Raw genomic sequence first — 25,490 nt, forward strand, 5'->3', positions numbered from 1 at the left:
AATATGTGCAGTTACAAATCACCACTCCCGTTGGTGGTTAAGAGTCATGATATACCAAAGCATGGACTAGAAACATAAAAATTTACTCGTACGAAATGTTACACCAATTCAATAAATACATATTATGTGTTTAAATTTGTTTTTTTTTTATACTTAATCATGCTATATGATTTAGCATAAACATTCAGTATATATAAGTTCTCAGGGGTTGTTTGATTCGCAGACTAAATTATTCAGAAATTATGATTTTTGAATTAATTCATCCCACCTAGAAGGTGTAATAAAATAATATCAAGTTTAATTGAATAAAGTAAAATATTTCAAAGTTAAGTTTGAAATTAAATTTATAGCGTATTTGATTGACGATATTAATGGGATATCCCAAAATTAAATTTGAAATTAACATTACAGATTCTAAAATATCCGACGTAGCAAACACACTCGAAATGACAAAATGGGGGGATGGTGCTTAGCTGTTAAGGATAGTGTCATTTCCGTAGTTAAAGGCATATGGTAAGGGTGAATATCGTAACGGTCAGAGTGGAAATGGATCTCAACGGGGAGTCCAGCTAATACTCAAACACACCCTTTTGCTTCACTTTGAATGGGAACTCATTTTCTCTCTCTATATTCACTTCAGTTTCACTGCTCCCATATATATTACAACGCAACAAAACAAACACCCATCAACATCAATACTATCATCATACACCATTTGCCACCATCAACACAGAATAGTTTAACATTGAATTGAAATTTAAAAAAAAAAAAAAGAGACAGTGAAAGCTACTTACATACACATACATATACAGTTTGCTTTTCTTTACTTCAATTGTTATATTGTTATCATTCACAGATTTGACCAAAAAAAAAAAGTTGCATCATTCCAATTCTGGAAATTCTCCTAGATTTTTCCCTTCTTTGGTTAGTCTTCCTTCTTTCCTTTGAACTTGTTTAGTGTATATAAATGTGTTGTAAACAGTAGACGTTTCACTTTTTTTTGGGCGATCGGTTTGTTTTTGAGTGGTTTTAGTGAATTGAGGTTTTAAATTGAGTATATCGTGTTTAAGTAGGGACATGTAGTTTTTTTTTTATTTTTTTTTATAAATTTTGTTATTGATCGAACTTGATTGTATGAATGTTGTCGGTAGATGTGGGATTATTTAGTAGGCGTTTTTTGGTCATAGAAACCAAACATTTTTCACTTTGTTTGGAATTATTGAAGTCGGAGTTGTGTTTGGTTATAATTTTTGCAAAGAATATTTGGTTGTTTGAATATACTGAAAGTTGAAACAGGTTTTTAGGTGTTTTCCAAATTCCAATACAAGTTGTATTTGGAATTTTGCATGGCCAAATGCTGATTTTCAAATAAAGTGAAAAAGTTTTCCGGAAAAAAGAGAATAATTCTCATGGCCAAACAGGTCCTTACTGTGTGAGTATTTTTCCATAAAGCTTATGAATTAGGAGTTGGACGTTTTATCAATATCGAAATTGCAGAAGGAAGTGAATTTTCATGTTCATGTTGAGCACCATTCATTGGTTGGGGATGAGAATTGAATCTGGTGCACATATGAGATATATAGGCAGCACCTTTACTAATTATCTTCTTTTTGCTAATGATCATGTTTAATTAGATATTTTCGCTGATTGAGGAGATTTCATTTTGATAAACTGTGATAGTAGAAACAAGTATCATCATTTCTATGACTTCACGATGCTTATCGTAGTCTTTAAAGCAGAGTACAAGATAATTGTTGTGCTGTTTGGTTTACTCTGAAAGTATGAACTGTCATTATAATTATTTGCAGTTTGCAATTGTAGAGTAAAAGATAATTGTGGCTTATGTACTCCATCTCAGGGCGGAGGTACTAAAGAGTAGTGCTGTTTTTGGCCTAAAGAGAGAAAATTGAACAGATATTTATTTGCGGAGATACTGTATTTACATTGTTGGTAGTGGCTTTACTGAGCTTGTAAGCTGATACCCTGTTTTGTGCTTAAAGGAAGCAAATTTGTTGAGAACTGATTGAGGGATTGAGCTTGTGCCTTGTCTGCATTTCTGGCTTTACCAAGACAATTGTTCTGAGCCCAATCTCATGCTTTGAGATTATTAGTCTATATTTCTTTGGGCGGTGATGCGTCCAATGCAAGCGAAATGCTTTCTCAACTGGTGCAGTTTATGTCAACTTTTTATATTAGTGCTTTCCCTTGGTTTAGGGCAGTATAGAGGCGAGCCTGTTGCATTTGAGAAGCAAACAGATTATTATTCTGGATCATCTCTGATTCACTGGTCTGAAATCAATATCACAGGACCTCAATTTTTGACAAATAATTCAGCCTCTTGTGAGGACCTTGAAGGTGTTGGATCTTTTGATACAACTTGCTTGCTGAATTCAAACCTGTACATAAATTCTGACTTGTACGTGTCAGGTACTGGGAACTTGGAGATACTTCCTCAGGTTTCTATTTACTGTCCAATAAAAGGCTGTATTATAAGTTTCAATTTGACTGGCAATGTTAAAGTTGGGCAAGATGCAACAGTCGTAGCTGGTTCTGTTATTTTTTCTGCGCTCAGTCTGACATTGGGACACAATTCTTCTATAAATACTACTGCATTGGGTGGAGAACCACCTTCTCAGACTAGTGGGACGCCAGTTGGGTATGATGGCGCTGGTGGAGGGCATGGTGGACGAGGTGCATCCTGCCTCAAAACTAACAAGACAAATAATTGGGGTGGTGACGTTTATGCTTGGTCTTCATTGTCAAAGCCATGGTCTTATGGAAGCAAGGGTGGTGGTACCTCTCGTGAACACAAGTCTGGAGGAAGTGGGGGAGGAATGGTTTTCCTTGATCTGAAAGATCTCCTGTACATAAACGGATCCATATATGCAGATGGGGGAGATGGAGGACCAAACGGCGGTGGGGGTTCCGGTGGAAGCATTTCTGTACATGCTCAAAAGCTGTGAGTAATCTTTCTGCTTGGACTTGCAGTATGAATCATCACTTCTTTCTATCCTTGGTAACGTGTCAAAAAACTTTCTATTACAGTATAACTATTCTCAGGCAATCGAATATTCAAAGTCTATGCATCTTGATTACTGTTCCAAATAATCTGGACATTGAATTTGAGGCTGCAAATGTCAAATGTTATTATGTCAAAAGTATGAATTAACAATTACTTATTTCTTTTTTAATTGTTTAAAATGTCATAGCAGTCTATTTGCACTTATGGTTCTCGTTTTTTTAGCTGCTTGTGCGTTCTATGTCTGCTAACTCACAATTGCAGACATTAAATTCTTGTACATTAAGCTTCTCATCTTTCTAGTGGATTTGCTCTTTTATGTTCTAGGCTATCCATTGATTAGGCGTTGTTAAGAAAATAGACCTTGGACCTAACTCAACCCAAAAAACTTAGCTCCTGAGGTAAGAACTGACCAAGATCATATATAGGAGACAATGACCTATTCCTTCAACCAACTTGGGACACTTAACACCCTCGGTACGCCCAGAGTTGAGAACATAGGATGTGGGGCCCTAGTTTGGTTAAACCAAGAATACAAATGGGTCAGGCTCCAATACCTCTTTTTAGGATCAAAATAACCAAGTGTTGTGCGGAGGATAACAAAGCAAACCCTGAATGATAATAAATCAGGCAACTAAAGAGAAATATACCAAAGGAGACACAAAATTTTAACGTGTTAGACAAATTGACATACAACTACTCCAAAGAGTACATAAAAAAGAGTACAAAAATATCTAGAGAATGACCTCGCAAAATTTACTCTTAAAGAGATTCTCACAGATGACCGCTAAGTCTTATGTCTCACTAACTCTCTTCCTAGATTGTACTCTCTAACTCTGCAAGTCTGCATTGTGAATGCTACCAAGAGACTAGCAATGGGTTTTAATTTATTGGAGGACATAATTTTTTCCTCCAAGAAAGGAGAAAGCCAAATATGAAAGATTATATTCTCATATAGTAAAAGAACAAATCAGTTATGGTAATTAGATAAGAAAATCAAGATAAACAACTAACTTTGTCATGAGTTTTTTAACAAAATAAACTTGTTCCGCCTTCTCCACATAATCTTCGATAGGTTGGATCTCCATCTCCTCCACTGTAGCCACAATGTGCGGGCTGTAACATTAAAATCCTCCCCACGAAGTCTCTCTCTACTTGGAGTGGTACTCTAGTCAAAATTACCGTACAAAAATCTTCAGTATTGTCAAAATGGATGTACCTAGAACTAGACCAGCTTTGAACCTTGTCGTACCATGTAATAAGTTCTCTTGAAATTGAAGTCCCTCCAATGAATGAACAGATTATCATAATCTACATTGGATACACCTGATTCTCCCAAAAAAAAAAAAAAAAAACACACACACACACACACACGACATTGGATACAACTAAAACGATCTAATTGTAACCAGTTCTATAATGCTATAGATCGAATCGAGTGGCTAAAAGTTTTGAACACCACTGGCAACTCTGGTGACACAGAATACTGTGCTAATGCATCATCCTCCGCATGCACAAGAAGTGGAAAGTTCTTTGGACATACTTGAACCTTGTCTCTTGAAAACTGGAACCACATTATAAAGAAGACATGTACTTTAACCTTCCAAATGTGATATGCTCGAGAGTATAATGATTGATAAGCAAAATAATCAAAGCATCCTTACATCTGATTTTGCAAAGTTTTTCAATTTGCAAGTTTTTTAGTCATCACATAACCTTTTTCTTTCCTCATTCAACCTTTTCATTATTCTTTATATCTTCTCCTTATGATGCATAAAGTACCCTGATAGGTGACCAGATTAAAAAAATTAAAAATAAAGTAGTGATAGCCTGATAGGCGATAGCTAATAACTGCATCAAAGATCCATATGTTCATCCTCTTCCCCCCAACCCCCCCCCCCAACCCCCCCCCCCAAAAAAAAAAAAAAAAACCACCATGTTTAGTTGTGTCGTTCCATTTGTTTTGGTAATGGAGTCTGCAAGAACCTCACTAGCAGTTTGTATAACTTTAAACTTGATTTCAGTCTTAAAGTGCTGCTTGTATTCATTCTTCTACTGCAAAATTTGAATAACTATTTATTGTACTTGCATGCCCTGTATCTAACTTCAATACGGGATACCTGGACAGGAAAGGATTTGGAGAAATAAGCGCAGCCGGTGGGAGGGGATGGGGTGGAGGCGGGGGTGGAAGAATCTCACTGAACTGTAACAGCAGACAAGAAGATGTAAAAGTTACCGTGCATGGTTTGTGTTGATCGTACTTGTTTTGGCACATTCTATGATCTGCAATATTTTATGACTGCTAAATTAACACTCTTTTGATTCAATACTCTACAATGGAATTGTTACTTCTTTGGATTTTTATTTTAGTCAATGAGCGAATCTAATTTAAAAACTTTCATGTGTTCTCATTGGCTTCCATATCTTTCAAATTGAACTGGATTTTCTTGCGGGGTTTAAAAAAGACAAAAATTCATGGTCACAATTTTAAGGAAAAGTTCATGGTTGCTTTCCAAATTTAGACAGAAATTTATCATTCATGATGTAAGGAATAAATGTTGAAACCGTTCCCATCACACTGCATGTGCATTATATGTAATATCAAGAGTGAGACGTGTTGCAAAACCCAATTGAAGTGAGAAAAAACTCTCTTTTTCTTTTTTGCCCTCAGGGTTTTGGTCTAGTGGTAAGAACACAACATGTGATGTGCGGGTTAGGCGCACGTCAAGGGTTGGAACCTGGCTGCAGACAAAAACTTGGTATTTAAATGGAGATGGGTAGAGGTGTGGGCCCATTACCCACATAGTTTTGTACCGTGCAACATTGACACTGGGGGATTTCTCGTAAAGAAAAACGAGTCTTTTTTGCATAAATTTTTCAAAGGTTGCAGTTCCCTACCATCTTTTTACTTGCAGAATGTATAATTGTACGAGATGAATACACATTTTGTTTTGCTCAAATGCCCTATTCCGATTTCCACGTAGAGTTGTCCACACATGAAATAATGGAAGAGTGTAAAACGATCATTCAAACATGGTCTTCAAAAAATTCTGTTACCTTCCTAAAAATTTTTTTTTTTTAATGAACAAAAAGGTATTACGCAATCAATGATATGTAGACTAACATATGTATGCATCTTTAATATGTTAAGAGATATCGAAATCAATTAGATATACTAGTAATACGTGTGAGCCATAGTAGACTGAACACAGAAGAATGCAAAAACTTGATAGCTTTCCAAATAGATGTATACAACTATTAGTTTACCTATCATTGATTGTTTCATACTGTAGTAGTTAATGGTTTTAGTGCATCATCAGCAGATACATTCATTACTATTGTAAAGTATTTTGCTTCCAGATGCTGGAAAGTGGTCTCTCAGTCCACAACCTGCATTGCTAATGCCGAAAGGACGTCATCTCTCTCCCCTATGTTAATCTGATCTTGAACCTGTTGTCTAGGTGTGAAGGAATTTTTGTGTTTATTGGAAGAAAAAGGATATTAGTCTGACTAACATATAAAGTTACCCTTGTCCAAGTGTTTAATGCCTCTCTTTAAGCTACATAATCTATATTTGGTCTTTTGGCAGGTGGTTGGAGTATCGGTTGCCCTCAGAATGCTGGTGCAGCGGGTACTTTCTATGATGCATACGTGCTGAGTTTACGGGTAGACAATGACAATATAACAACAGAAACAGAAACCCCTCTGCTGGATTTTTCGACTTCCCCTCTCTGGACAAATGTTTATGTCGAGAACAATGCTAAAGTTTTGGTGCCTCTATTTTGGTCACGAGTTCAGGTCTGTATCTTGATTTTTTCCTAGATCATCTATTGTTTGTGTTTGTTGGTGAAGACGTGGACTCAAACCGTCAAGATCTCTTCTTGTTTGTTGACTTCCAGAGTCACGTCATTCTTGCTAAACCACTGGTTAAGAGTGTTCTAATTTTCAAGCTAATGATTGTTTTTCTTTTGGTTAACAAACTGTTCATTCTGTTCATAATTTCTTTATAAAGGTGAGGGGCCAAATTAGTCTACTTTACGGAAGCAGCATTGTCTTCGGGTTGTCTAATTATCCAGTCTCTGAATTTGAGCTTGTAGCAGAGGAACTTTTAATGAGTGATTCAATAATAAAGGTAAAATTTCATGTGAAGATCTTTTATTGCTCTCTAAATATCTAATTGTCCTTTTCCAGCACGGACCATTGTTTATTCCGGGCTTTTTAAACATTTCTCTCAGTAATCACTGGCTAGCAAGTTGATGGACCAGATTTGTACCTTCACCTATTTAAATGCTAATATTCTATTTCTTTTCTTAAACATGTCTCAAGCATATTATGGAAATAGTTAAATCTCCTACTGTGTTCTGTTTCAAAATCACATTCCAAATATATCTTGTTGAGATACACAAGCAGTATTAACTGTACTCTAAGAAAACTGTATTGAAGGTTTATGGTGCACTTAGAGTAGCTGTGAAGATGTTACTCATGTTGCAATCCCAAATCCAAGTTGACGGTGGAGGAAACACAGTTGTTACTACATCTGTCCTTGAAGTCAGGAATCTTGCTGTTCTGAAGGTAATCATTAAAAGTCTACCTGATTCATTGATACTGATGTAGTTTTATTCCTGGTAAATTATCATAAACACTTTGTCATACCTCTTTTGCAGGGAAAGTCTGTTATTAGTTCAAATGCAAACTTGGCTTTATATGGTCAGGGACTCCTAAAGTTGACTGGGGAAGGTGATGCAATCATAGGCCAGAGGCTTTCCTTGTCACTGTTCTATAACATTACGGTAAGATGTTGATTATTTTTATTTTTTGATAATGGTGGGGCCAGGGTCAGCTTATGTGCAAGGCGACTATTTCACCTGGTACCTGCTACATCCCACTAGCACAAAACCAGATAATACGCCTGTCAAGGTTTAGGCAAATGAACAGGCTATAAATTCGAAGAAACCATGCCACCTTTGAACTTTGGTCAACCTTGTCTATATAAATGTGCTTGCGGCACTAATTGTATGCTCGCTCTTCTCAGTTTATGCAATGGACAATTAGACCCTTTGTGGAAATATTGTAGTTCTTTTACCACATCACTTTTTATGGTAGTGTATAGGGAACATCAAGTTAATAGTTTGAATTTTTTTTTTTTTTTTTTGAAATTGGTACTGTTGTATTCCTCAGCATTTAGGGGAATGCTGGCGACTTCCAAAAGGAGACAAAAGAAAGGAAGAAAACAGAAAACAGTAGATTACAAGGATCCTAAGAACTGAAAAATCTCCTCTACATCTTCTATACAATGTTCTTTACACCAAAAGTAGAAAGATACAATACAATTGCACTTCACTTTCTGAAGGGAATTGGACTTATCTTCAAAACATCTCCCATTTCTTTCTTTCCAAACTGTCCACCATACACAAGCCGGAATTATCCTCCACCATTTCTTTTGACTTTTACTTCCCCCTCTTCTAATCCAGCAACTCAGCAAATCAGTTAATAGTTTGAATTCTTAAGAGAGGTTTGTTTAATTGGTAAATATCACATGCTAGTTTGAATTTGGATTGTTTGATGGATTTTAATGCTGAAGCTTCATCAAAGGTGTATCCTACTTCTCAATGAAGTGGGATGAAAAACGTAAGATTCCAGGGTTCAAGTTTCCGCAGAAGCAAAAAGCGATAGGTGGATCCTTTCTGTCTACCTAAATTTTAGTGCTTAGAGTTACCCAATACCTATGCTGGTGGGATATAGTAGGTACCCAGTGGAATACTCTAGGTGCGCGCGAGCTACTTGAGCACCATTGTTTTCATTTTTTTAATTCTTGAAGCTTTTGAACCATGTATCAGATATTACTTCCCTTTTATGTTACCTAGTTTGACAGGCATTAATAGTAAGAAGTTAATGGGACATGCATGTTATTTTGATAGTGGTACAAGAAGTTCGTAAAGCTATTAAAATTGTTGGTTTGATAGGGAAAACAAGGAACATGGTTTTAAATTTGGATTCCTAAAACTTTGGGAAGTTCTCTAGAAATTTGTCATGTGTGGCCTAGGATTTCCAGAAATTGTGTGGCGATGAAGTATTATGTTTACAAGATGCATAGTTGTCAAAACAGGTTACGCGTTTCATGTCCAAATGGCCAATCTGTGAATTAAATCTTGTATCATTAGATACCTAACAAAAGAAAAAAGCAATGTAGTCACAAGATAATGTATACAATCTCAAGCTATATTATATATTAACAAGTAGCAACCAACAATACTATAGGTAATAATGAAAAATAAACTCAAAACTCTTAGAAATAAATTTATAATCCATCTCAAAGATTGATATCAGCATCATCACACCCATGACCAACTTAGGATATAATGTGACCCAAGAAAATTCAGAGCCACACGGATTGCATCTATATGCGTGAATCTCTGGATACATATGGGTTATAAGTTATGGATTGGATTCCCATGATGTATAGATACAGTAATAACATATGTACTTTTAAATGCTTGTGTTGAATTGTTTGATATCATACCTATCGAGTATTGTCAGACGCTAACACAATGAAAAGAAGTCAAACGTCTATTTGGAATGTCCAAAATGAATGGGCACATACATATATAGAACGGACGAGCGGAAAGCTTAATGAAAATACTGATGTCTGATTCTATTGTAGAAGATTAAGAGCCTAATGACATCAAACACATACATTTTAGATTCTGTTGACAATGCAGATTTATTGATTGTTTATTGTTTCCTTTTAAATTTGTTCTTTCTTCTTTTTCAATAATTGAGAGGGGGTAAAAGATGAATGAGAATTTTCATAAGAAATAAATAACGCGAGAAAAATGGCGTTTTCTTAAGATTTGGAGCTTGATAAAGCTCACCATTGTGGTTGACTTTGTGCAGTTTGTTCTACCAATTGGACTTAAGTATGAGATAGCAAGTGCTTTTTTTCTCCAATGTTTTCCTTGGATTTGATTGCCTTCTCACTGTTGTTGTTTCCCATTAAGCTCTGAAGGGTATTCTCTCTTTTTTTTTTTTTTTTTTTTTTTTTAACTGTTATACTTCTGCGTAATTCTTTTGTGAACTTCTCATTGTTAGGTTGGCCCTGGATCTGTACTTCAAGCCCCCTTGGATGACAACAGAAGTAGAAGCAAGTATGGAGTCTTACTTCCTATGTTGTTTGATTTACTGTCCAATTTAGTGTTATTATTTCATTTATGTCATTTTAACCTCCTTGACTCCAAATAGGGTGACTGAATCTCTGTGCGACAGCACACACTGTCCAATGGATTTGATTACTCCACCTGATGATTGCCATGTGAATTACACGCTGTCGTTCTCTCTACAAGTAAGAGAAACCTATCTTGTAATTTTTCTTCTGCCAATAATGTGTGTGTGGCTGAGATGTATTATTATATATTTAAATTTTATCTAGAAAATGCATATCTAAAGCAAAAAGTTCAGTTTTGCTTCTCTTTGTTAACTAGATTTTCATCCATTTCTTGCATGATTGAGTTATAATCCATAGAAGATTGATTGGAGAGATGATCATGAATTAAAAGGTAGACCTATGAGATGGAACATAATCATCGAGAGGATTCACACTTCCTTTACTTATTCAAAAATATAATTTCTGCCTGGCCTATCTCAATACATATTACAGTTTTCATCTTTTACTCTGGTTGATAAGCAAACAATGGTCACTTGGGACAGATGCCCCATTGCTTGAGATTAATTGTTCATTTCCTTGTCTTACATCAATAATTAGGATAATAAAAAATGGCCAACTGAATATGAGTGATGCTCTCAACCAATTTTTGCCTGTTACCAAGTCAACGTACATAATTCTTGAGACTAATTTTTGGTTTCCTTGTCTGCTAATGGCAGATTTGTCGAGTGGAAGACATTCTTGTCACAGGCATCATCAGGGGTAGCATTATCCATGTTCACAGAGCCAGAACTGTCATTGTGGACTATGGTGGTGCCATAACAGCCTCTGAATTAGGTCACAAATTTTGCCAGTGATTTTTAATTTATTTGCTGTCGTTTTTCTCGGGTTCTGATTATTTTGACTCCTCTGCTGAGCCAGAGAGCAGGAGAGAGGTTTCTAAAATGTCTCATCTGATGGTTCACTGGGTATGTTGTTGTTGGTGATGGTTGACTTTCAGGTTGCAGTAAAGGTGTTGGCATGGGAAACTACTCAAATGGAGCAGGTGGTGGCGCTGGACATGGAGGAAGAGGTGGTTCGGGATTTTTCAATGGGAGACTGAGTGAAGGTGGTCAAAGATATGGCAGTGCTGATCTTCCCTGCGAGTTGGGCAGTGGGAGTGAAGGTCCAGGCCAGTCCTATGGACCCGTTGTTGGAGGCGGAATAATTGGTATAATATTTTACTTAAGTTATTATACTTAAATCCTTCACCTTTTTGTTTGTCTTATGTTTTATGGAGGGTGATAAAATTAGCACATTCCTCTTCATTTGTTTTCAATCTAATTAACGAATTCCTTTTCGTTCATTTTTCTTATTTTTTGAACCACTAGTTTGCTGCCTAGCATCTGCACATGTGCAGTGTACTGGAATTACGTTGCTTAGATAGTGTACTCCAGGGTTCCTGTTTAGAATTTTGTTTGGCTGTAAGTGGTATTGGTGGAGAATAGGTTAGTTATATCAGTACTCTATTGAAAAACCTCAATGTGGTGGAATGCACCAAATATCTGGTTGAAATCGACAAATAGAATAGAATGCAAGGAGAAATTAATGAATGGTAACAAAATAGTTTTAACTCTGCAAACCCCGCATTATCCTTTGCAAATCAGTGAGTACTCTTCTATTTGTCTTTCCCTCTTCAACCAAGAAACTAAGCTGTTCACGTACTAATGTGATTGGAACTTGAAGTACTTTTCTTAGTGAATGTGGGCTTCCATATTCATTATGATTATGTGTGGTGTGTTCGGTGTCTACCTTGGCTGATTACGGCGACATCCGATATGGTGATTCTATGGAATTCATCTCGATATCGTGCTAATTACTTGGGGCTCTTTACTGCTAGACAATGTTGTTAAGTTGCAGCGTTAATCCTTCTTGGACTGTCATTCGAAGAATGGGTCCCCAATAATATATTTAAACGTCTAATTGCTTCTATTCTTATTTTGTATTGCTGCTTCAAATAAAACAGCACTTCTAAATTTGTTGTCTCCCACATCTCGTCTCTATCCCTTTTAGTTGGGTAAAAGAAAGTATGTAGAATTATGGTCCCAACTATAGATTTGATAGAAAAAGAAGGGTAAGAATGGATGGTTAATCCTCTAGTCGAAGAGTAATTAGCATTTCAGGTTGCTACCCTATGTAATCCTCAACTCAAGTACATGCCTATGCTGGTCGATACTCTGTGGAATCACATGTGTTTAGCACAATTTCCTCTAGTAATCCCTGCATTTCCAAGTGTATGTTTTCTGTTTGACTGAGATGTGTATGGTTTGATATTCACAAACTTACTTGTTGACTCTGATACTTTTTCATGGTTGCCAGTTTTGGGATCCAGCCAGTGGCCTCTTCTGAGACTTGATGTTTATGGATCTATGAGGGCTGATGGTCAAAGTTGTCGTACCCCAAGCAAAAACAGTAATGGTACTCTTGCTGGCGGAGTTGGTGGTGGTTCCGGAGGAACAATTCTACTTTTCCTTCAAGCTCTTGCTCTTTTGGATAACTCAGTTTTATCAGTTGTTGGAGGCTATGGTGGCCCACTGGGTGGAGGTGGTGGTGGGGGTGGCAGAGTTCATTTTCATTGGTCTAACATAAATATGGGTGAGCAGTATGTCCCTCTTGCAACTGTAAATGGCAGCATTTACTATAGGTAGGTTATGTTCATGATACTTATGCATTTTACCAGCTGTTCCTTTTCTTTTTTCTTTCGAGTACGCATGCAGTATCTAGAGGTTTTGATTAGAAATTCATTTCAAATTTTGTTTCCACTTTCTCCTTGAGACGTTGTATTTCAGTTGTGGTATTGTTTAACTTTGCCTTTGTTTTTAATTGGTAACATCTTTTGTTTAACTTTGCCTTGAACTTGCAACTTTTACTAGTCTTCCTCTTCAGGAATCGGGATTCACAAATTTCATTAAGATTCTCACGTTGCAACCAATAAAATCTATGCTTCAGTCCCAAGCAAGTTCAGGTTGATTATATGAACCTCTATTGACCATGCTGCTTCAGTTAATCTCACCATAGACCCATATTGTACGACAACAACAACAATGTACCAGAAGTTCTTTTGGCACATAATCTCAGATAGGACTAAAAGTCTCCAGAAAACATAAGACCTAGAGTAAATGTACTAACGTGATTAAAACTTAGTCAACTAATAAGTATCAGATTTGGGCAATCTTTTTTAGCCTCACAAAGGTTAATTGGACCATGCCAGGGCACACCTCAGATCTATTGAGTTGTTGGGTTAGAAGAGGGGGAAGTAAGACTCAGAAGAAGTGGTGGAGGATTGCCTGTGTTTGGTGGTCTGTAAAGGAGAGGAATGAAAGATGTTTTGAAGATAGGTCCAATTCTATTCATAAAGCGAAGGGGAATTGTATTGTATCTTTTTATTTTTGGTGCAAAGAACAATGTATAGAAGAAGTAGATCAACTTGTAGAATTCCTAGGATCTCTGTAATTAGCTCCCTGTTGCTCTTCTTTTTTTCTTTTTGGAGGTCGCCAGCATACCCTTAATGCTGAGGAATACAACACTACCAATTTTTTCAAATAAGTAGCACCCTTATAGATTATTTTCTTTCATTGTACCCTATTTTGTGCTAGGTCTGCGTGGATTCCAAGAAATTGTTGGACTTTCGAGACAATTTCCTTCCATATAATTTTAGGTCTACCTTGTTCCTTTCTTAACACCATCATTCGCTACGGTTTCAGACAAATATAGTGCATCTGTAGGTCGTCGATGCAGGACATGACCAAACCATCTCAAGCAACCTTCTCTTGTTTTATCTTCTGTGTGCTAATTGCACCTTTTGCTCGATGTGGTCATTTTTAATCTTATCTAATCTTGTATGACCACACATCCATCTTAGCATGCTCATAATAGCAACATTCATCTTGTGGATATGTGACTTTAGCGGCTTAATTTTCACTCCCATATGACATTGCTACTTTATAATTGTTCTAAACTTACCTTTCATTTTGGTAGATATTTTTCAATCACATAACATCCAAGTAACACTTCTCCATTCCGACCATCCTATTTTGATGCCATGAGTAACGTTTTCATCTATCATACGTCTAGACTGCATCTTTATTTAGTTCCCATCTTCCCAACTGGCAAAGATGAGATACTCATATTCTCTTAACTCTTGAGGCCCGGTCCATCTATTTAGAAGGAAAATCAACAGATGTCGCTTGCGATACCCTTCCGTCAAGTAAAGTGCTTTCATGGCCTAGTTTCCCTCCCCTTATTGGCATTTGGCACCACACATAGCATTAGTTAGAATAAGACGTGGCCGTCGAAGTATTGCCTTTACAATTTGACATGAATTGGCAGTGATTATCAGTTTCTCAATTAGTTGAATCTCTTGGTGCAAGCAACGTTATAAAAATCATCGCTTTGTTGCTTAAAGCGATGCGAAGCGAGGGGTTTTGCTTCATGGGATAGGCCATGTGCTTTAGAGAAGTATGCGTGTTCAAACTATGACGCGCAAAGTGATACTAACGAAAATGGTCGATTATTTGAATCTCTAACTTGTAAGGAGTTGGGTTAGTAGCAATATTATTGTAAATTAGATGCTACAGCTAGTTATTTTAATTGCAATTTAATTAATACAATACTAAATTCACATATCTTAAGTACTTTATCTTTTCGTAACTTGTGCGCTTCACTTTATAAAAGCGTGAGTTTTTACTACTCGCTTTCTGCTTCAAGCCCCTTGGACCATGTGACTTTTTTGCACTTTTCGCTTTTAGCAACACTAGGTGCAAGGTTGTAGTTCAGAATTAGATTTTGAGTTGTATGGATTATTTACTGTTAAGATGCTCGGAAATTTTCCGTGCTTGATATCTTGAATAGAGGTTAAGAGGAGAAGGGAGATTGGGTGGCTTCTTGCAAACCTACATATCTCTTTGGTTACTAACCTATTTTAGTCGACTATTCCATCTTCTAGATACTAGCTGCATATGCTAAGCAAAATATTGTTATACTGGATCAACAACATCAGAGGAGAAGGAAGGACATCTGATTGGTCGTGTCATTGTGTATATTTGGGGTGATTTGGAGTAAAATGAGTGGACAGTAGTTGAAGGAATTGACAGGACTAAGAATTCCTAACTTCTTTATTTGTATTTTTGTGTAAGATATACCTTTTTGTGTAGATTGTTGAATTGCCTTTTTGGAAGCTTAATGCTATAAACGGAATTGTAATTTTCTATAAGTAAACTGATTTTGTCATAAAAGAAAAAGTAATTGAAATAAGAGATGTGAAATGACCAAGAAAAAGAGATGTGGCTTGAATATGAATAAAACTCCTGCTCACATCCTACCTGACTACTCACTGTCATTTGAATGACAAGAAGCCAATTGTGTTTAGTGCAAAAGTTAGATCTGGTTTAGATTGGATTGCATGGTGACCAGATAGGATGAAAAAAATATGGTAAGTTTCTCTCAATCTTAAAGGTGGAAGATATTTGATAGTACCTGGTGATAGGGTTTTCTAGTTGTCCTGATCAACCAAATACGATTCCCTGCTTCACTACAGATTATTCTTCCCTTTTTAACTGGTCTTTTATATGTTATGATCTACCGATCAAAAAGATTAAAAGGTTATTTTATGATTTAATAGCTGTATTATGTTATGTTTGCGGATGCTTATCTCAGTAAATAGTAGGTTCTCAGTAAACTGGTATTTCTCAATTTATTACAGTGGAGGTACCGGGGATGGTGGTGGTCTTCATGGAGAGAAAGGGACAGTAACTGGAAGGAAGTGTCCTAAGGGCTTGTATGGTACTTTCTGTGCGGTAATTTTCATACTAAACTGTTTTGTTATTGCCTTTATCCTACGTTTCTTAATCAGTACCTTTTGCCCTATCTATTGCTTACTATATAATTTCTTACTCTAAAGAAATTCATTGATAGGCAGATGAACCAAGTGAGGCATTGTGGCACGTACCCTATTATCTTTCACCTGTCGTTGTTGGATTAGCAACATAAACATTCTTCCTGATCAGATATGCAGTAGTTTAAAAAAGATTAGGTGTGAACCGCAAAGCTTGCATCAGCGTGATGTAGAAGAGCTTGACCATGCATTTATGACTTGGCTTATAGCCCTTTTCGACCTTCCCTTTAGGAGGAAAACAAAAACCTTCATCTATCGTCTTCTCTTATGTTCAGATGATTGATTAATGAGGCCAATACTTACAAAAAAGAATTGATTATTAGGCCAATGACATGAAAAAAGCAATAGACAAGATTGTTATCATAACTGGATATGACTGTCTATAATCTGCTAATTAAAGTGTTTCCTAGCAAAAGCTTAATAAAGCTGCATACAATCTATAGAAGCCAAGGCTAAATCAAATAGGAGCACCAAGTGTAGCTACCGGAATTATTTTTGGTTACATGTTTCATAATTCATTTTGGTCTTTAGTCTGAAGGTTACTGGTAGCACCTCCCTTTGTGTGTTCCTACTTTAATATCCTCACATTTGAAATAATTACTAGATACCGTACGAGCCAAGATATTTGTAATTGCTAAAGGCAATTCAATACCAGCCAGGATTTCCTGCGAAATCTTATGGGTTACGAAGCATAGAATATGCAACAGAAAGTCTGCAGTAGTAGTAGAATATAGCTGGGTTGTAGTCATTGATACTAGAATTACTATGCCTCAATCCAAAAATGGAGGGGTTGGTTACATAAATCCTCTATATGGCCTCTTCTCTTTTAGGGGTTTTCTATAGTTAGAGGTTCTTTAGATATCACATTTATTCTAACACTGACAGACATATCACTAACAGAACTAAAAATGATTTCTGACAAACATCAGATCTAATGTAAACTTACCAGCATGAAAACCTTAATTTCAACTAATTGGTATCGCCTATACAATTTTTTTTACTTCATTGTATTCTGCTTTTGCTAAGCTCAATTGATTCTGAGAGATTGTAATTCTTTTGAAATAGGATCTCTCTATGTGATTTTAGGTCTTCGTTCTCTTCTAACATCTTCAAGCATCATCATATAGCACCTATGGGCAGATACCTCTGGAGGTCTATGTAGGACAGAGCCAAATCATCTTAGGCTAATGCTCTCCTATAGTATCCTCTAGGCGCTATGTGTGCTACTTGTACCTTCTGTACGGTGTTGTCATCTGATCCTGTCTAATCTTGTATGGCTTTGCATCTATCTAAACATCCGAATTTCTAGGACATTAATATTGTAAGTGGGCCTTAGAGGCCAATTTTCACTCCTATAACATTGCAGGTCCCGCAATTGTTTTATCTTCCTACCGCACCACTCTTCCTATTAATTCTAGTGTCATATCTTCATATATCATACCATTCTCCTTTTTTTTTTTAATGAAGTAACCATTCTCCTATAATGCTGATTTTCTTGGATTAAGGCATTACAGATCTGCCTAGTCTCACTTCAACTTCATTATCGTAATACATATAACTCGTCTTACTTTTTATCCTAAAACCCTTTTCTAGAATACTTCTGCATAGCTCCTGCTAGTTTTGTTAACACAATATTACATGCAATAGCATGCACCAAGAATCTTGTACAATTTCAGTTAGCTCGTCCATAACTAAGGTAAATAAGTATGGGTTCAAGGTAGATCCCTAACGTAAACCCATGGTGATGGAAGTATATAAAGGTCGGAGGAAGGATCTCCACATTCATTGACCTAGAAAAACATATGAGGAGGAAGAATCCGCCTATATCCATTTCTCTCTATTAGGACCTGTTTCTAATACTGTACCTTAATGTTTTCTACCCTTCTATTGCAATTTATCGAGTGGGGACTATGCATTTTAAGAATTGTGGTTTTGGTAGTTACCCATGGCAAACCAATCAAATCGATTGAGTTCCTAATCGATTGAGTTCCTTAAGCCAAGCTCCTTATGGGCAAGTGCATTCTTAACTTTCAGATTTGCATCCTTGAAACCTTATTGTTATTGACACTGATGATTTCTCTTTGCTGACCCAAAAATCTCGTCTCCTCTGACTATCAGATACTTTATCAAAATTATACAGCTTTACTTTGCAATTGCTTAAGAGTGTTATTAGCAATCTGTTGTCCAAGTCCGGCTTATTGTTTTCTATTATTCCATTAGTATCGGCTATGACAATTAGATATTTTCCAGCTGGTTAACAGTGATAATCTCTATCATCTTATTACATTGAATCAGGAATGCCCTATTGGAACATACAAAGATGCCGAAGGATCAGACCCTTCCCTGTGTAGTCCATGTGCCATTGAGCTCCTTCCTAGACGTGCTTATTTCACTCATAGGAGAGGTAATGGTCACTTTTGAATGATTACTCTATGAGATGTTGCTTACTTTCTCAAATCTTTTGAGAGTGTGCTGTACCAGATGTCAATTAATTGCCTCAACTGCTGCTGCAGGGGGAGTAACAGAATCACCTTGCCCCTATAAATGTATCACCGATAAGTATAGGATGCCAAACTGCTATACACCTTTGGAGGAGCTCATATACACATTTGGAGGCCCCTGGCCTTTTTCCCTGTTGTTGGCGTGCATTGTTGTGCTGCTGGCTCTTCTATTAAGTACTTTGCGAATCAAACTAGTAGGATCAGGGAGTTCTTATAACACTTCAAATTCAATGGACCATCACAGTCATCACCATTTCCCTCATCTCCTTTCCTTGTCTGAGGTATAAAATTCTGAGAATTTGTATGCTCTTTTACCTTTTGTCAAATTATCAAAAGCTGGATGTTCACTTAGTAATGTTCTTCTTCTTCATCTGCTAAGTTTCAATTTTTTTTTCTTCTAATCTCAAGGTCCGAGGTGCTAGAACAGAAGAAACTCAGAGCCATGTCCACAGGATGTATTTTATGGGCCCCAATACATTTCGCGAACCCTGGCATCTTCCTTACTCACCTCCTGATGCCATTATTGATATTGTGTAAGAATTTATATTTATATCTACTTTGATTCTGAATAATAGTAAATCTGACTCCTATTAGGCCATATTCCCATGATAAACATGGTTTTGGTATTAATCAATGATCACTCAACAAAATCAATGATCACTCAACATACTTAGTATATCTCTTCAACAAATAATTTTTTTTTTTTAATCAAGTAAAAGTATTTTCATTCATACACATTGCCAAAACGGTTGTATACAAAGGGTATACCAAAAGATCAAGAATCTACAAGCTAGGATTCTCTACAAACTCCACCCAATCCTCTATACAACTAGGAACTTTCTGTTTACACCAAAAGTAAATAAGAGAGCGGACTCTACTCCTCAACTGAGAAAAACTCGACTCTACTCCTTCAAAAGCTCTCCTATTTCTCTCATTCCATATTACCCACATTAACGCAAGCGGTCCCGCGTTCCAAGCCCTTCGTCTCCTCCTCCTCTGGCTCTTCCAACTGAACATCAAATCTTTCACAGTTCTTGGCATTACCCAAAGTGTGTGAAACCACCTAAACATATCCCACCATAATCTCATGGAAAGCCCGCAATGTAGAAGAAGGTGATCCACGTCCTCGCCCGTCTCCTTGAACATGTAACACTAACTGACGCAAGCAACCTTCCGCCTTCTAAGATTTTCCGCTGTCAAAATCACCCCTCTAGAGGCTAGTCAAGTGAAAAAACACACTTTTCTTGGCACACGTGGAACCCATATTGCATTACATGGGAAATCAACCTCCTCCCTAACCAAAAGACTCATAAAAAGAGTTCACAAAGAACACTCCATTATTTCCAGGCCACACCACCACATATTGGGATTAACCGCCGGATTGTAAGTCTATCAATCTTTATAACTCACTTCCCAATCTTGAAAATCTCTTCTAAATCTCAAATCCCAAAAATTCTCTCCACCTTGTGTCCCCCTAATTTGTTGAATCCTCAAGTTTCTTTGGCAAGATATTCTATACAGACTCTGGAATTCAACTTTCAAGAAGATATTCCCACTCCAATTATGTCCCCAAAAATATACTCTACTCCCGTCTCCTACCTTGAATGAGATATTTTCCACGAAATCTTCCCATCCCTTCATGATATTCCTCCACAAACCACACCAAAAGGCAACACGATATCTCTAGTTTTCCAACCCCCTTCTATAGTCCCATATTTATCAACTATCACGCCCCTCCACAAAGCTTGTACCTCCAACCCGAATCTCCACATCCATTTGCCCAACAAAGCTTTATTAAAGACTTTTAAATCTTTAACTCCTCCCCATTTTTTAGGAGATGTGACAATCTCCCACCGCACCAAGTGGAACTTCCTTTCCCCATTTTTTACATATATCTCTTGTAAGATGAACTTTGTGTTGAGGTTCCGAGAGTGGCTTGACTTATCGACAAGCCATATCTGTTAGGGAATACTCAATAGCTCCCTGTCACTAACTTCAGCATTTCTTTTATGACATGGAATTGCAGGTATGAAGATGCTTTTAACAGATTCATAGATGAGATTAATTCAGTTGCTGCTTATGATTGGTGGGAGGGTTCTGTGCATAGCATACTTTCTGTCCTTGCATATCCTTGCGCTTGGTCTTGGAAACAGTGGCGGAGGAGAAGCAAGATTCATCGCCTTCAGGAGTATGTGAAGTCCGAGTATGATCATTCTTGTTTAAGGTCCTGCCGCTCACGTGCTTTATACAAAGGAATGAAGGTTGGTCTAGTAACTTGAATTCTGTAGTAGTCCTTATTGTGATAGTGTCGAGCTTGATGTGGTGCATTCTCTTTAAGAATGTTTTCTCGTACTCTTCAATTCTCTATGTGAATTATCACATTCTTGACTTGCAACTTGTGCTTGAACAAAATCCAATCATTATGTATTAAAAAGATGAGGCCCTCAACCTCCAAATTAAAAAAAAATGAATTGAAGGAACAGAACAGGGCGGGGTGGGAGAGCATAATGGATGTGTACGTAGATTTGATGCATCAATTTGTTTGCGCCTTTATACATCCATCATGTCAGTATCTTACAGGAAGTAGGTTGTACAACTTAGTGCATCTAATTCAGATAACCAAGTTTACCGTTTCAAAGAACTTAGCATGAAATAAAGATCTTTTGATCCAGTACTTGGAGACGCGTGAGGACCTGGACACCATAGTCCTCCCACTTTGGTGGTCAGGGTTCGCATTTTAACTGCAAATACTGTTGCATGATTTTATGAGTGTGTTACAGGTTGGAGCAACACCAGACTTGATGGTTGCTTATATCGATTTCTTCCTAGGCGGTGATGAGAAACGTTTAGACATAGTAGCGAGTATACAGAAGAGATTCCCCATGTGCATTATCTTCGGTGGGGATGGAAGTTACATGTCACCATATAATCTTCATAGTGACACGGCATTGACAAATCTCCTTGCTCAGGTCTGTTGACATTCTTGTCCTTTGATTTTATATTAGCAATTGCCGCAACCTAGTTTCTTGATCGTTAAAGGGGAAAGATCTTATTTGTTTCCAGCATGTGCCTTCGACTGTCTGGAATCGCTTGGTAGCTGGTTTAAATGCCCAGTTGAGAACTGTGAGACATGGGTCAATCCGCTCTGCGCTCCTACCTATCTTGACTTGGCTTAGAAGTCATGGAAACCCCCAGCTTGAGTTTCATGGTGTTAAGATCGAGCTTGGGTGGTTTCAAGCAACCGCTAGCGGGTACTACCAATTGGGTATTTTGGTGCTAGCTGGTGATCATTCTCTCTATGATCTCCCACAAGCTGAAGATTCAGAAAGCTGTGATGACTGCTCTAGGTAGTCTTGATGAGACTTTGTATATTGTTCTTTTTTTGCTTGCCGCTTAATGTAGAAGTTTCTTCTCTGCATAATCTTTGCAATGCTCTTATTCCTGAAACTTCCTAAATTGTTCTGAACTTTTTGAATTTTTGTGTTTCCACCTTGAATTTCATGATAAAGTGTCTGTCTTAACTTTGACTATATGCTGCTAACTTGGAAATCTTTGAAATCTTTTTTCTTCCGTGTGAAAGATAAATTTGACGATTCTGAAAGAATTTGGATAACTGATTCTTGAAAGGAGATGGGTCTTAGTGAAGCACCAAGTTTGTCATCTACAATAGCAAAACAAATCAGTGTAGAGATGCATGTCTGTCTGGTGCATAATGCATATGGCATGGTATTTCTGGTTATAGAGGCTAGACTTCTTCCAGTATTATTCTAACAAAATTCAAAAGCATTAAAATGGAAAACTGATTTCTGTTATAAAATCTCTGCTTGTATGTCTTACAGGACGGTTCCCAAAATAGTACGGAGGAGTCTTAAGCAACCTCAAGAAAGCCAGCAATGTGCGAGTCATGCATTATCCCGCAAAAAGATCACTGGTGGAATGAATGGTGGCCTCATAAATGATATTACTGTGAAATCCCTGGATTTTAGAAGGGATTATCTCTTCCCATGTTCTTTGCTCTTGCACAATACTCGCCCAGTTGGTCGTCAGGTACTGTGCAGCTACTTAATTTGAGGATTTGAGTTAATCATAATCTAACCTTTCATCTTACTATGTGTTGCAGGACACTGTACAGCTGCTGATCACCATCTTACTATTGGCAGATCTATTTGTTACCCTTCTTACTTTAGTTTTGTTCTATTGGATATCCCTTGGGACATTTCTAGCTGTACTGCTTATTCTCCCTTTATCCTTGCTTTCGCCTTTCCCGGCTGGCCTAAATGCCTTGTTCAGCAAAGGTCCGAAAAGAGCTACTCTTGCTCGAGTTTTCGCACTGTGGAACGCTACATCTTTGTCCAATATTGTAAGTTTCTCTACGGATGCATTACATTTCGCATGCTTCATTAGTAAACTCTGGGTGGGCAAAACTCTAGAGAGTTTCGCTGGGAAAAAAGCCAATTGATTCGGTTTTCTCGAAATCAACGAGTGGACTTGAAATCATAGATCCATTTTGTGATCCACGCGACTCAGACAAGAATCCTATATCTTACCCACCCAGTGCTGTTCTGATTGAATTTCAAAGATCTCGCTCGCTGAAAGTTCCTTGCCTTTTCCCTCTCCCTGTAGGTCGAGCCTCCTTTTCAGTCGCCCTCTCACTCTTTTCCACTCGAGAGCAGATTTGCTCTTTCTATCAACTAATTTTCTATGGTCGAGAGGCTCCCCAATTCTGGATTGATCCTCTCGACCTCGATGCAATACTCAAACTCCATCTAGAAAAGATGGAGTTTGATCATGGAGCTCTCTCCTAAGAACTTCAAATAACACATCTTTCAAAAGTCAATATCTGCTTTTCATCCTTATTCTTCCCCTGCAAATTATAAGGTAGGAACTGAAAAGACTTGTGAAGGCCGATGTGAACAATGAAGTGAAAGTTTATGATGGAAGTCCAATTCTAGAATGATATAAAGTAGTTGAAATCAAGAATGAAGTAGCTCCGTATCCCAAATCGTTAAACACAAAATTTGGCTTCCTTGCTTTATATATGATTATATTTATCTAAAGTTGTTACTCAAACCTCCTGCCTTGTGACGAAATTTCTAGGTTTTACAGCTTGATCACCAAATAATTCAGAAGCTTTGTGACTCTTGACATCTTATAAGTCCAATGGACAAGTAACAGCCTTTGCTTTGTCCTATTATTCTCTGCTTTACAAAAGAAGGATATGAAACATAATTTACAGCTCATGCCAATGACCCTTAAAATGCGGATGAGGTGCATTTGGTCACATAATGTGTGGATAAATCTAGAACGACTAAAGTTCATATCATGCTGCAACTAAACATTGAGAGATAAGGTACATTTGGTTTGATCTAGTGCCTCGTAAAATATGGACAAATTTAGAATGACCAAAGCATATATCACGCAGCAACTAAACTATAGGGAGATGAGGTACATCGGGGTTGGTCTTTTGAAGACAGCACACTTTCATGGATCTGAAATTTGAGGATGACTACATATGATCGAGACCTAAATGATAGTCTGACTGTAAATGCTAACGTCATTAGATCTGGAACTTTTGTTACTTGTTTGAGAGAATCTGTTTTGCCTTCGTGCAGGCTGTTGCTTTTATCTGCGGTTTAATCCACTATGGAGTTGCTGCATTGAAGCCCCCAGATGAGAAAAGCATTTGGGTTACGACAAGGTGAGATTGTCAATATTACTACATCCAAAGTGCGTCTTGGCCCCTAACCTCATTAAGTCACAGCATGAGACATAAAAAGAAGTCTGATTCTGGAGCCAGAAATTTAGTGTAGTTCCCTAACAAGAAACATTAAGAGCTATGTAAATTCATGCATATATATCAATCAATCGGCTTCAACTCAATCCAAAGCTAGTTTGCAATTGTATTTAAAAGTTTGAATTATTTGTATTGTCAGGGAAGATGACAAATGGTGGCTTTTTCCTACGATTTTGCTGCTATTTAAGTCGGTTCAAGCTCGATTTGTTGATTGGCATATAGCAAACTTAGAAGTTCAAGATTTTTCTCTCTTCAGTCCAGATCCTGATACATTTTGGGCCTATGAAGCTGCTTCTTGACATGAAGAATATCTTTGGATAAGATGGACAAATTGTGCAAATTTTTGGAATAGCACTTCTTGGAATTTTGACCTGTATATATGTCCAGATCAGTACAAAATCATTGGTATACATGTGCAGTTTTCTTTGATGTAATTAGTGTGTGAGGAGAACAGTGATAGGTTTAGAAAGTGGATTTTTACATTTGAGGTTTTTTTCCTTTAGGGGAATGTATAGGTGATTTACAAATAGTTTTTGAAAGAGCGCAGATAGAATAGGAGCAAATATTTATCTTCTTTATTTAACTTATGTTACTTCTAGAAATAGTGAAATGTGTTGCAATTTTGTTCTCCTTAATTCTGCTTGTTAATTGTGTAACAAATCTCATCAAGGATCTCTAGATGGTGCAGTTAGAATGAGGTTGTTTTCACAGGGAAATTTAAGTTTTGTATAATTTAACCAATAATAGCAGCTTACTTATTAATTTTACCATGTTACCAATTAATACTTATCAAAAAATTGTAATTATACTTATATGTAGTTTGAATGTATATATTTTACGCGGTAGGCCTGTAAAACTAGGAACACTCCTGAGAAAACGTGTACCTTCGCTTTACATGCAAGTATCAGGTGTTGTGTATATGTGTGTGTGAGGATTTCTAATTTTCTGTGTGTATGGATTTCTGATTTTCTATCTGTCACAAGCAATACAAATAAACTGTTCAAGTACGTCAACTTTTGAAGCAACGAAAACTAGATGTGAGATTATATTAGCAACAAAACCGAACCAAGATTAACAAAGAAAAT

At 37.1% G+C, this 25,490-nt stretch overlaps 1 protein-coding gene across 3 annotated transcripts; it reads left to right on the plus strand.

Moving 5' to 3' along the window:
• The first annotated feature begins 675 nt into the window (after nt 1-675).
• LOC132030257 (uncharacterized) lies at nt 676-25,040 on the plus strand. 3 transcript variants are annotated; one of them, XM_059419815.1, is made up of 23 exons: nt 676-924; nt 1,859-2,959; nt 5,148-5,263; nt 6,609-6,817; nt 7,032-7,151; nt 7,463-7,591; nt 7,684-7,809; nt 10,109-10,164; nt 10,259-10,358; nt 10,898-11,015; nt 11,179-11,388; nt 12,537-12,861; nt 15,919-16,012; nt 18,406-18,514; nt 18,624-18,892; nt 19,020-19,144; nt 20,638-20,872; nt 21,392-21,580; nt 21,675-21,958; nt 22,451-22,658; nt 22,732-22,971; nt 24,224-24,309; nt 24,545-25,040. In XM_059419815.1, the coding sequence occupies exons 2-23, from the start codon at nt 2,133-2,135 to the stop codon at nt 24,702-24,704; spliced, it is 4,335 nt and encodes a 1,444-aa protein (XP_059275798.1). In that variant the 5' UTR covers nt 676-924; nt 1,859-2,132; the 3' UTR covers nt 24,705-25,040. The 3 variants fall into 3 exon arrangements, with proteins under 3 accessions (XP_059275798.1, XP_059275799.1, XP_059275800.1); XM_059419816.1 differs by lacking the exon at nt 676-924 and adding an exon at nt 1,409-1,432; XM_059419817.1 differs by lacking the exon at nt 676-924 and having other exon boundaries at nt 1,845-2,959.
• The last annotated feature ends 450 nt before the right edge of the window (nt 25,041-25,490 follow it).

The sequence above is a fragment of the Lycium ferocissimum genome, chromosome 9, assembly GCF_029784015.1.
Source record: "Lycium ferocissimum isolate CSIRO_LF1 chromosome 9, AGI_CSIRO_Lferr_CH_V1, whole genome shotgun sequence".
NCBI classification, from domain to species: Eukaryota; Viridiplantae; Streptophyta; class Magnoliopsida; order Solanales; family Solanaceae; genus Lycium; species Lycium ferocissimum.

What these genes read in the sequence shown, in the direction of transcription:
- LOC132030257 (XM_059419815.1), top strand. Translation starts at nt 2,133, where the DNA reads ATGCGTCCAATGCAAGCGAAATGCTTTCTCAACTGGTGCAGTTTATGT. An exon ending in TGTATGGTACTTTCTGTGCG is followed by an intron (nt 16,013 to 18,405) that starts GTAATTTTCATA and finishes ACATTGAATCAG; the next exon opens with GAATGCCCTATTGGAACATA. An exon ending in GATGCCATTATTGATATTGT is followed by an intron (nt 19,145 to 20,637) that starts GTAAGAATTTAT and finishes ATGGAATTGCAG; the next exon opens with GTATGAAGATGCTTTTAACA.